Source organism: Salvelinus fontinalis, unplaced genomic scaffold (genome assembly GCF_029448725.1).
Source record: "Salvelinus fontinalis isolate EN_2023a unplaced genomic scaffold, ASM2944872v1 scaffold_0032, whole genome shotgun sequence".
Taxonomy (NCBI): domain Eukaryota; kingdom Metazoa; phylum Chordata; class Actinopteri; order Salmoniformes; family Salmonidae; genus Salvelinus; species Salvelinus fontinalis.
The window spans coordinates 594087-607300 of record NW_026600241.1 but is presented as its reverse complement, the minus strand read 5'-3'; the positions used below and the strand labels follow the sequence as shown (position 1 = coordinate 607300).

At 45.1% G+C, this 13214-nt stretch overlaps 1 protein-coding gene across 2 annotated transcripts in view; it reads left to right on the top strand.

The window, feature by feature from the left end:
- LOC129842324 (kelch-like protein 24) overlaps positions 1–13214 on the top strand; it is a 50504-nt gene that overhangs the window by 10384 nt on the left and 26906 nt on the right. For both annotated transcript variants that reach the window (XM_055910827.1, XM_055910828.1), the window contains exon 5: positions 7986–8104. In XM_055910827.1, the coding sequence (XP_055766802.1) occupies positions 7986–8104 (119 nt within the window). The remainder of the gene's footprint in view (positions 1–7985; positions 8105–13214) is intronic.

The window sequence follows — 13214 nt, the reverse complement described above, 5'->3', positions numbered from 1 at the left end:
TCGGAAGGGGCTCTACCTATCACTATCACCTATCTTTCCAGTCCAGATGGCCATTAATAGAGACAGGAATTGCTGATCCGACCAGGAAAAGGGAAACACTCAGTCATTCAAGAAAGGAGACCAGCTAAGGGAATATTTATTTTACAGCCTATTGAGACACAGCTGTAGAGTACTCAGCTATGTCTTCCCTCTCTGTGGAGTGAAGAACAGGGAGTAATGTAATGTTTGCCATGTCTTTTTATTTTATAAGAGGAAAATGTGAGAGCAACATCTGGACAGAATCTGCAGGCGCGGTGCCCAGGGAGGCCCTTATTGGCCAGCTCACTCATTCCATCTCTTCCCATTGGCCAAGAGTCAGGGTCACACGGCTCTTTGCGCTTTATAGCTTTCGAGGATAAAATTGCTCATAAACGCTGATCTATGGTCAGTCTGAGTCTTACCCTCTAATGGTTGAGGTTAGGATTTACAGAAAGTAAGCTGTTCCTAGATCTGTGCCAATGGGGAACTTCTACCCAGGGCCTTTATAGCCTTTTGACCGGGCTGGTTAGTACTGGGAGAAGTGTGCTGACCAAGTGTGGCGCAGACTGCCCTTTTTAAAGCCTCACTGGGCCCAAGTTTAACAGGGCAGTAGTAGGATAATGTCCCTGACTGCATGGGTTCCAATGTAATGCCATACCTCAGGCTTTCCCTGTAAGTTCACAGTCTGGCCTAGAGGGAGTTCAGTGTTTATATCTTTCCCTGTAAGTTCACAGTCTGGCCTAGAGGGAGTTCAGTGTTTATATCTTTCCCTGTAAGTTCACAGTCTGGCCTAGAGGGAGTTCAGTGTTTATATCTTTCCCTGTAAGTTCACAGTCTGGCCTAGAGGGAGTTCAGTGTTTATATCTTTCCCTGTAAGTTCACAGTCTGGCCTAGAGGGAGTTCAGTGTTTATATCTTTCCCTGTAAGTTCACAGTCTGGTCTAGAGGGAGTTCAGTGTTTATATCTTTCCCTGTAAGTTCACAGTCTGGCCTAGAGGGAGTTCAGTGTTTATATCTTTCCCTGTAAGTTCACAGTCTGGCCTAGAGGGAAAGAGTTCCGTGTTTATATCTTTCCCTGTAAGTTCACAGTCTGGCCTAGAGGGAAAGAGTTCAGTGTTAATATCTTTCCCTGTAAGTTCACAGTCTGGCCTAGAGGGAAAGAGTTCAGTGTTTATATCTTGTGCTCTACATGTCCTCAAGTGTGCGCTATCAATCTACCCACAAGCCATGCCTGGAAATGTCAACATAATGTCCCCCTCTCTCCCTCCCTCTCATCTCCCTCTCTCTTTCGGGTCACTCATTCCTCCTTATTTATGACCCTCTCTCTCTCTCTCTCTCTCTCTCTCTCTCTCTCTCTCCTTCCCTCTCCCTCTCTCTACTCTCCCTCTCTCTATCTCTCCCTCTCCTTCTTTCTCTCCTTCCTTCTCTTGCTCTCTCTCTCGCGCTCTCCTTCCCTCTCTCGCTCTCTCCTTCCCTCTCTCGCTCTCTCCTTCCCTCTCTCTCTCTCTCTCTCTCCTTCCTCGCTCCTTCCCTCTCTCTCCTTCTTTCTCCTTCCTCTTGCTCTCTCTCTCTCTCTCTCTCGCTCTCTCCTTCCCTCTCTCGCTCTCTCCTTCCCTCTCTGACTCTTTCTCTCTCTCTCCTTCCCTCTCCTTCTCTCTCTCTCTCTCTCTCCCCTTCCCTCTTTTCCAGGGAAAACTAATTTCGCTGGATTCTTACAAATCCAGGAATTCCTAAAGACACCATTGATTGTATTTGACAGTAGTTGGAATGTTCAGAATAAGTCAAAGATAAAATGTAATGATCTACTGAACTGTACACACATTTCTGAGAAAGCTGTCCAATAAATCACCTTTTCATCCTGTGTCTCGGCATGCCCCTCTCCTTGACTTTTCCTAAGGGGTGTTTTTAACGCCACGGTCCGTCCTCCTGTGTAGGAGGGTGAACAACACTTCCTTCCTGAGAGAACAGACCTGGAAGCCTAATGAGTAATTTCAACATCATGGTGCACTTTAAAGTATTTGAAGTTTATTTGTTTCATTTTGTCTTGAAAACGGGTTCTTATCATATACTCTGTTTGTTCTATGGAGATAGACAGGAGCCAGAGTGTGGTAGCCTGTAGAGGGCTCCCGAGTGGCGCAGCGGTTTAAGGCACTGCATCTCAGTACTAGAGGCGTCACTACAGACCCTGGTTCAATCCCGGGCTGTATCACAACTGGCCGTGGGGCGGCGCGCAATTGTCCCAGCGTCGTCCGGGTTAGGGTTTGGCCAGTGTAGGCCGTCATTGTAAATAAGATTTTGTTCTTAACTGACCTGCCTCGTTAAATTGAAAAAATGTAAAGGCTGTTTACTATGCCTCCATCTACTTTGTCCTGTCCTCCGTCTTCACCGAAAATAATTGTCAGATGGCAGCCATCGTTTTCACACCCCCCCCATTTTTTTATTTATTCCTATCGGTGGACAGAAGGGAAATCAGGACATTTGAGAGGACTGGGACATACAGCAGCTCCTGTCCGTTCTGTGACATCAGCATCAAACACTAGCCTATATATTGATAATAGTCTCAGCACCTCAGAGGTTTGTCAATGGGCAACATGAATGCAACCAATAAACCGGCGTGGCTGAATGAAAAAATTAAACCAACACATTTGGTTTTTCTCACCAGTCTCTGAGGTTATGTTGCTGCCCACTACAGTACACAGCCAGTCTCTGAGGTTATGTTGCTGCCCACTACAGTACACAGCCAGTCTCTGAGGTTATGTTGCTGCCCACTACAGTACACAGCCAGTCTCTGGGGTTATGTTGCTGCCCACTACAGTACACAGCCAGTCTCTGGGGTTATGTTGCTGCCCACTACAGTACACAGCCAGTCTCTGAGGTTATGTTGCTGCCCACTACAGTACACAGCCAGTCTCTGGGGTTATGTTGCTGCCCACTACAGTACACAGCCAGTCTCTGGGGTTATGTTGCTGCCCACTACAGTACACAGCCAGTCTCTGAGGTTATGTTGCTGCCCACTACAGTACACAGCCAGTCTCTAAGGTTATGTTGCTGCCCACTACAGTACACAGCCAGTCTCTAAGGTTATGTTGCTGCCCACTACAGTACACAGCCAGTCTCTAAGGTTATGTTGCTGCCCACTACAGTACACAGCCAGTCTCTGGGGTTATGTTGCTGCCCACTACAGTACACAGCCAGTCTCTGGGGTTATGTTGCTGCCCACTACAGTACACAGCCAGTCTCTGAGGTTATGTTGCTGCCCACTACAGTACACAGCCAGTCTCTGAGGTTATGTTGCTGCCCACTACAGTACACAGCCAGTCTCTGGGGTTATGTTGCTGCCCACTACAGTACACAGCCAGTCTCTGGGGTTATGTTGCTGCCCACTACAGTACACAGCCAGTCTCTGAGGTTATGTTGCTGCCCACTACAGTACACAGCCAGTCTCTGAGGTTATGTTGCTGCCCACTACAGTACACAGCCAGTCTCTGGGGTTATGTTGCTGCCCACTACAGTACACAGCCAGTCTCTGGGGTTATGTTGCTGCCCACTACAGTACACAGCCAGTCTCTGGGGTTATGTTGCTGCCCACTACAGTACACAGCCAGTCTCTGAGGTTATGTTGCTGCCCACTACAGTACACAGCCAGTCTCTGAGGTTATGTTGCTGCCCACTACAGTACACAGCCAGTCTCTAAGGTTATGTTGCTGCCCACTACAGTACACAGCCAGTCTCTGAGGTTATGTTGCTGCCCACTACAGTACACAGCCAGTCTCTAAGGTTATGTTGCTGCCCACTACAGTACACAGCCAGTCTCTGAGGTTATGTTGCTGCCCACTACAGTACACAGCCAGTCTCTAAGGTTATGTTGCTGCCCACTACAGTACACAGCCAGTCTCTGAGGTTATGTTGCTGCCCACTACAGTACACAGCCAGTCTCTGAGGTTATGTTGCTGCCCACTACAGTACACAGCCAGTCTCTGGGGTTATGTTGCTGCCCACTACAGTACACAGCCAGTCTCTGGGGTTATGTTGCTGCCCACTACAGTACACAGCCAGTCTCTGGGGTTATGTTGCTGCCCACTACAGTACACAGCCAGTCTCTGGGGTTATGTTGCTGCCCACTACAGTACACAGCCAGTCTCTGGGGTTATGTTGCTGCCCACTACAGTACACAGCCAGTCTCTGGGGTTATGTTGCTGCCCACTACAGTACACAGCCAGTCTCTGAGGTTATGTTGCTGCCCACTACAGTACACAGCCAGTCTCTGGGGTTATGTTGCTGCCCACTACAGTACACAGCCAGTCTCTGGGGTTATGTTGCTGCCCACTACAGTACACAGCCAGTCTCTGAGGTTATGTTGCTGCCCACTACAGTACACAGCCAGTCTCTAAGGTTATGTTGCTGCCCACTACAGTACACAGCCAGTCTCTGGGGTTATGTTGCTGCCCACTACAGTACACAGCCAGTCTCTGGGGTTATGTTGCTGCCCACTACAGTACACAGCCAGTCTCTAAGGTTATGTTGCTGCCCACTACAGTACACAGCCAGTCTCTGGGGTTATGTTGCTGCCCACTACAGTACACAGACAGTCTCTGAGGTTATGTTGCTGCCCACTACAGTACACAGCCAGTCTCTGGGGTTATGTTGCTGCCCACTACAGTACACAGCCAGTCTCTGGGGTTATGTTGCTGCCCACTACAGTACACAGCCAGTCTCTGGGGTTATGTTGCTGCCCACTACAGTACACAGCCAGTCTCTGGGGTTATGTTGCTGCCCACTACAGTACACAGCCAGTCTCTGAGGTTATGTTGCTGCCCACTACAGTACACAGCCAGTCTCTGGGGTTATGTTGCTGCCCACTACAGTACACAGCCAGTCTCTGGGGTTATGTTGCTGCCCACTACAGTACACAGCCAGTCTCTAAGGTTATGTTGCTGCCCACTACAGTACACAGCCAGTCTCTGAGGTTATGTTGCTGCCCACTACAGTACACAGCCAGTCTCTGGGGTTATGTTGCTGCCCACTACAGTACACAGCCAGTCTCTGGGGTTATGTTGCTGCCCACTACAGTACACAGCCAGTCTCTGAGGTTATGTTGCTGCCCACTACAGTACACAGTCAGTCTCTGAGGTTATGTTGCTGCCCACTACAGTACACAGCCAGTCTCTGAGGTTATGTTGCTGCCCACTACAGTACACAGCCAGTCTCTGGGGTTATGTTGCTGCCCACTACAGTACACAGCCAGTCTCTAAGGTTATGTTGCTGCCCACTACAGTACACAGCCAGTCTCTGGGGTTATGTTGCTGCCCACTACAGTACACAGCCAGTCTCTGGGGTTATGTTGCTGCCCACTACAGTACACAGCCAGTCTCTGGGGTTATGTTGCTGCCCACTACAGTACACAGCCAGTCTCTGGGGTTATGTTGCTGCCCACTACAGTACACAGCCAGTCTCTAAGGTTATGTTGCTGCCCACTACAGTACACAGCCAGTCTCTGGGGTTATGTTGCTGCCCACTACAGTACACAGCCAGTCTCTGGGGTTATGTTGCTGCCCACTACAGTACACAGCCAGTCTCTGGGGTTATGTTGCTGCCCACTACAGTACACAGCCAGTCTCTAAGGTTATGTTGCTGCCCACTACAGTACACAGCCAGTCTCTGGGGTTATGTTGCTGCCCACTACAGTACACAGCCAGTCTCTGGGGTTATGTTGCTGCTCACTACAGTACACAGCCAGTCTCTGAGGCTCTATAGCCACCCTTCCTTAATTATGGGTAAACACCCATTCTAAGCCCAACAGACCGTGACGGATTGAGAAATCATTTCATTTCATTGTTACGAGATAAGCCCAAGCATTGTATGAAGTCTTTTTGTTAATTCAGCTGCTCCGCAGTTGGAGCAGGTGTGTAGGGGTTGGGGCTTCTGATCTTAATGTTTACCAGCTTAGCAATTATATTTGATGTAGAATATATTGTCGTTAAGACACATGATTATACTGGTCACGGTCATGAATATGACTTATCATCTGATTTAGTTGCTTCCCACTGGGCACAGATGTCAATTCAATGTGTTTTCCACGTTGGTTTAACGTAATTTCATTGAAATGACTTGGAAACAACGTTGATTCAGCCAACGTGTGTCCACTGGGTTGTTATTGTTCATATCGTTGTTTTGTGATTCTGTTGATGCTGTGTCTGGCTAACATCCATGGCCCCCTGGTTAATATTTTCTCCTGTACTCTCTTTCTCTCTCTCTCTCTCTCTCTCTCTCTCTCTCGCTCTATTTCTCTCTCTCTCTCTATCTCTCTCTCTCTCTCTCACACTCTCTCTCTCTCTTTTTCTTTCTTTCTTTCTTTCTTTCTTTCTTTCTTTCTTTCTTTCTTTCTTTCTTTCTCTCTTTCTCAACACAGCTTCACAAACACTGAACCAGCTGTTTGTTTAGAAGAAATCAGTTTGCCCTGAGCCAGTAGGATGATTTTGATGAGGGTTTTCATTTTATGACACTCAGCATTCATGTCAATCTCCCAACATCTTCATATCAAGTCAGAGGGAACTCATGTACTCTCGAAAAACTTGACCTACTTCTTCACTTCCCTCGAAAACATAGTCATGTTAAACATCAAAATAGTAAAACATGATTTGTTGATCTGTCTCTTTACCCCTGAATCTATTCTGTTGTTTTTATTGTGTTAGCAAAAACGGCCTGTTGGTTTAGTGATGTCTTTGTTTTTACAAGGATCACTGGGGCCTTTTGATTGACTCAGGCTGTGCAGTAACATCAGGCAGGTGCTGAGAGAGAGAGAGAGAGAGAGAGAGAGAGAGAGAGAGAGAGGGAGAGAGAGAGAGGGAGAGAGAGAGAGAGAGAGAGAGAGAGAGAGAGAGAGGGAGAGAGAGAGAGAGAGAGAGAGAGAGAGAGAGAGAGAATGTATTGTGTCAGAGCTTGCTAGCAACATGTCTGCAACCTGATTGGCTTAGCTACACGTTGTTGTTGCTTCTCGCCAAGGAGAAGAGAGAAAAAAAACTGTTCCTTAAAGTACATGTTTGCCCAGAGACAGGGAGTAGAGAATCATCCAACTGCTGCTTTATAAAGAACAAAGAGATCCTGTTTCTCTTTTATAGTGTTGTAATAGGCCAGGGTGTGTGTCTGTGTGTGTGTTTATGTGTGTGTTGTATTTGAAAGCCCTGTAATTTCTTATTTTTTTTAAGTCAGGTTGCGTGTGTGTTTTTGTTTGCTCAATGTCAGAGTAGACTTTGATCAGCAGGATTACCCATAAAGCCTAGCTCAAATGTTTTACTTAGATTAGACAGTGTCCGCTGTGCCTTACTAAATGTGACCTTGACATTTGAGCCCAAATACATAACCCATGAACAGTTTGGATGTTGTTCAAGATCAACTTATTCTATTTATGAAGACATGTTTTTATTAGATCAATTTGGATTGATTTGGCACCAAGGACTGAATTTAGGAATGATTCTGGTTTTGGGTTCTGCTCTCAGGCAATACAGTTTTCAGATGCGTAAAAACAGCCAAAGAAAACAATGACAAGACAACAAAATGACAAAGTTGAAACCCTGGTGTAGCAGAGGTGGTTCGGTGAACTGTACTCTCATATAATGAGTCACCTTGCCTGAGACCTTTGTGCTATACCTCCCAGTGTTAATGTCTAGGCTTTAGCTGAGTAGGCTAACACCGACCAGAGTCACAGACTCCAGGCTAACGGACTCCGGGCTAACGGACTCCGGGCTAGCAGACTCCGGGCTAGCAGACTCCCCGGGCTAGCAGACTCCAGGCTAGCACCAACCAGAGTCACACAGACTCCAGGCTAACGGACTCCGGGCTAACGGACTCCGGGCTAACAAACTCCAGACTAGCACCAACCAGAGTCACACAGACTCCAGGCTAACACGACCAGAGTCATACAGACTCCAGGCTAACAGTGTTGTGTGTGTCTGCGTTTGTGTGTTCCAGGGGGTCGTATCAATGGCAGAGACGTGTGGATGTACAACTCCCAGCTCAACCTGTGGATCAGAGTGGCATCACTCAACAAGGGACGCTGGAGACACAAGATGGGCGTCCTACTGGGGAAGGTAAGCAGATTACCTAACCCCCCTTTATTTACTCATCTTCCTGTTTGTGTTCATTGTCCCCACGTTGAAATCTGGGAGGGGACTGTGGACCTGTCTCCGTCTGTTAGTACGTTCGTACGTTCGTCACACGCCATATCTCAGACAGCACTGGCCCCATTTTGACAAAACTTGCGTGAATGATGCATCTTGCCATAGAGATCCGGCATTTACAAAATTACACCGATTGGCCAGATGGTGACGCTACACCAAGCGATTGAAAATGCAAACTTTGAAAGATCACACCCCTCACTGTTTGACCTACAAGTCATGACATTCGGTACATAGGTCCCTCTCCTCACAAGGAACACATTTGCATCAGGGGACCTATAAGATCTGCCATGATGGATTTTCCTCCATTTAGAATGTTTAGAAAAACACTTAAAACTCTACTCCTCTGGCCGAAGGACCGATCATTACAAAACTTGATATGTGGCATCTATGGACAAAGGACCCTCAATTCAATAATTTCCAGACTAGTACCTAAAACAACATGGCCACTATTGATCAATAAACATTTATGTGGGCGTGGTCTGGCACATAAATGCATATAAATCAGTCAAGGATATTTGTATTGTAACACAATTTGGTACACATGTTGCAAACACTGTCAAGACTCAACATATGCAAGAACATTCATATCGACCACACGGTGGCGCTACAATGGAAACATGTTTTGTTGCTGTCATTATAGTCTAGTTTGAATTGTTGTCACTAATTGGCTAATTGGCCCAAGGGCTCCATCATTCTTGGGGGACTGTTACCTTGTTTTTTGTTATCGTTATTCATTATTCACTATGTATTCTTTATATATCCATTATCGCTCTCAATGCTGGGCAAAGTACATATATATATGATCTTAATTGGATCACTCTTTTGTTGCTGAGAATTTTATTTTTGGTATTTTTTAAGGATCCCCCTTAGCTGTTACAAAAGCAGCTACTCCTCCTGGGGTCCAAAAATAGAAAAGAGGGCCTAGAGAGCTGCCCTGTGGTACACCACACCCTATATGTTTGGCATTAGAGAAGCCTGAAAAACCATAAAACATATGTTTCTCAACAATAGGTTATGGTCAATAATATCAAAGGCTGCACTGAAATCTAATAGCACAGCTCCCACATTCTTCTTACTATCAATTTCTTTGAACCAATCATCAGTCATTTGTGTCAGTGCAGCACTTTTTTTTTACTTATCTATTTTCTTAACACTTTTCTTAAAACTGCATTGTTGGTTAAGGGCTTGTAAGTAAACATTTCACTGTCAGGTGTTGTATCCGGCGCATGTGACAAATAAAATTTGATTTGATTTGAAGCTGATATGTCTGTTGTTAGAACCAGTAAAGGCTGCTTCACCACTCTTGGGTAGTGGAATGACTTTGGTTTCCCTCCAGATGAGCCTCATGATTTACATAAATTAACTGAAAACACGCAATAACACACAGCAGTATTAACAGTTAATGTATTAACAGTTATTAACATATTTACAGTCTTGCACTTTTAATGTAGCCTAATTTTGCCCAGCTAATAGCCTAACCACCAGTCAAGCAACATTATGGATTTAACATCCTGTTGCTGCAGGATTATTTTGCTGCGACAATACTGGTCAAATTAAGATCCTACATCTGTAAGCAGGTGATCTCCCTGTACCTCTCAATGGGATAATTTAGTCCTATTTTAAAACTTGAAGGATGCATCCTTACTTTATCCCCTTCCTTGAATCACTTATTTGACATGATTGAGAAATTGTAGCAATATTGAACATTTGGACATACAGTTGAAGTCGGAAGTTTACAGTCGTGGCCAAAAGTTTTGAGAATTACACATATTCATTTTCACAAAGTCTGCTGCCTCAGTTTAAATGATGGCAATTTGCATATACTCCATAATGTTATGAAGAGTGATCAGATGAATTGCAATTAATTGCAAAGTCCCTCTTTGCCATGCAAATGAACTGAATCCTCCAAAAACATTTCCACTGCATTTCAGCCCTGCCACAAAAGAACCAGCTGACATCATGTCAGTGATTCTCTCGTTAACAGGTGTGAGTGTTGACGAGGACAAGGCTGGAGATCACTCTGTCATGCTGATTGAGTTTGAATAACAGACTGGACGCTTCAAAAGGAGGGTGGTGCTTGGAATCATTGTTCTTCCTCTGTCAACCATGGTTCCTGCAAGGAAACACGTGCCGTCATCATCGCTTTGCACACAAAGGGCTTCACAGGCAAGGATATTGCTGCCAGTAAGATTGCACCTAAATCAACCATTTATCGGATCATCAAGAACTTCAAGGAGAGCGGTTCAATTGTTGTGAAGAAGGCTTCAGGGCGCCCAGGAAAGTCCAGCAAGCGCCAGGATCGTCTCCTAAAGTTGATTCAGCTGCGGGATCGGGGCACCACCATTACAGAGCTTGCTCAGGAATGGCAGCAGGCAAGTGTGAGTGCATCGGCACGCACGGTGAGGTAAAGACTTTTGGAGGATGGCCTGGCGTCAAGAAGGGCAGCAAAGAAGCCACTTCTCTCCAGGAAAAACATCAGGGACAGACTGATATTCTGCAAAAGGTACAGGGATTGGACTGCTGAGGACAGGGGTAAAGTCATTTTCTCTGATGAATCCCCTTTCCGATTGTTTGGGGCATCTGGAAAAAAAGCTTGTCTGGAGAAGACAAGGTGAGCGCTACCATCAGTCCTGTGTCATGCCAACAGGAAAGCATCCTGAGACCATTCATGTGTGGGGTTGCTTCTCAGCCAAGGGAGTGGGCTAACTCATAATTTTGCCTAAGAACGCAGCCATGAATAAAGAATGGTACCAACAACACATCCTCAGAGAGCAACTTCTCCCATCCATCCAGTAACAATTTGGTGACGAACAATGCCTTTTCCAGCATGATGGAGCACCTTGCCATAAGGCAAAAGTGATAACTAAGTGGCTCGGGGAACAAAACATCGATATTTTGGGCCCATGGCCAGGAAACTCCCCAGACCTTAATCCCATTGAGTACTTGTGATCAATCCTCAAGAGGCGGGTGGACAAACAAATACCCACAAATTCTGACAAACTCCAAGCATTGATTATGCAAGAATGGGCTGCCATCAGTCAGGATGTGGCCCAGAAGTTAATTGACAGCATGCCACGGCGGATTGCAGAGTTCTTGAAAAAGAAGGGTCAACACTGCAAATATTGACTCTCTGCATCAACTTAATGTAATTGTCAATAAAAGCCTTTGACACTTATGAAGTGCGTGTAATTATACTTCAGTATTCCATAGTAATATCTGACAAAAATATCTAAAGACACTGAGGCAGCAGACTTGGTGAAAATTTATATTTGTGTCATTCTCAAAACTTTTGGCCACGACTGTACATACACCTTAGCCAAATACATTTAAACTCAGTTTTTCACAATCCCTGACATTTAATCTGAGTAAAAATTCCCTGTTTTAGGTCAGTTAGGACCACCACTTTATTTTAAGAATGAAATGTCAGAATAATAGTAGAAAGAATGATTTATTTCAGCTTTTATTTCTTTCATCACATTCTCAGTGGGTCAGAAGTTAACATACACTCAATTAGTATTTGTAGCATTGCCTTTAAATTGTTTAACTTGGGTCAAACGTTTTAGGTAGCCTTTTAGGTAGCCTTCTACAAGCTTCCCACAATAAGTTGGGTGAATTTTGTCCCATTCCTCCTGACAGAGCTGGTGTAACTGAGGCAGGTTTGTAGGCCTCCTTCCTCGCAAATGTTTTTTTCAGTTCTTCCTGCAAATTTTCAATAGGATTGAGGTAAGGGCTTTGTCATGGCCACTCCAATATGTTTACTTTGTTGTCCTCAAGCCATTTTGCTACAACTTTGGAAGTATGCTTGGCGTCATTGTCCATTTGGAACACCCATTTGCGACCAAGCGACCAAGCTTTAACTTCCTGACTGATTTCTTGAGATGTTGCTTCAATATATCCACATAATTTTCCATCCTCATGATGACATCTATTTTAAGAATTTCACCAGTTCCTCCTGCAGCAAAGCACCCCCACAACATGATGCTGCCACCCGCGTGCTTCACGGTCGGGATGGTGTTCTTTGGCTTGCAATCCTCCCCCTTTCTCCTTCAAACATTATGATGGTCATTATGGCCAAACAATTCTATTTTTGTTTCTTCAGACCAGAGGACATTTCTCCAAAAATTACAATCTTTGTCCCCATGTGCAGTTGCAAACCATAGTCTGGCTTTTTTATGGCAGTTTTGAGCAGTGGCTTCTTCCTTCCTTCCTTTCCTTCCTTTCAGGTTATGTCGATATAGGACTTGTTTTACTGTGGATATAGATACTTTTGTACCTGTTTCCTCCAGCATCTTCACAAGGTCCTTTGCTGTTGTTCTGGGATTGATTTGCACTTTTCGCACCAAAGTTCGTTCATCTCTTGGAGACAGAACGCGTCTCCTTCCTGAGCGGTATGATGGCTGCGTGGTCCCATGATGTTTATACTTGCGTACTATTGTTTGTACAGATGAACGTGGTACCTTCAGGTGTTTGGAAATTGCTCCCAAGGATGAACCAGACTCGTGGAGGTCTACAATTTTTTTTATGAGGTCTTGGCTGATTTCTTTAGATTTTCCCATGATGTCAAGCAAAGAGGCACTGAGTTTGAAGGTAGGCCTAGAAATAAATCCACAGGTACACCTCCAATTGACTCAAATGATGTCAATTAGCCTAACAGAAGCTTCTAAAGCCATGACATAATTTTCTGGAATTTTCCAAGCTGTTTAAAGGCACAGTCAACACACTGTATATAAACTTCTGACCCACTGGAATTGTGATACAGTTTTGCCAAAACTATAGTTTGTTAACAAGACATTTGTGGAGTGGTTGAAAAACAAGTTTTAATGACTCCAACCTAAGTGTTTGTATACTTCCGACTTCAACTGTACTATTTGTACATAGAGTAAGTGCTACTGAATGTGTTAATGAATTGGTATACTAGCAATGCCAGATGTTTTCCATAACTACTAAGCCAAACTGCTTGCCGCTACTGTATGGTACAGCAGGTATGGTAGCTGGCAGCAGTTAATTAGCAGTTAGGGAA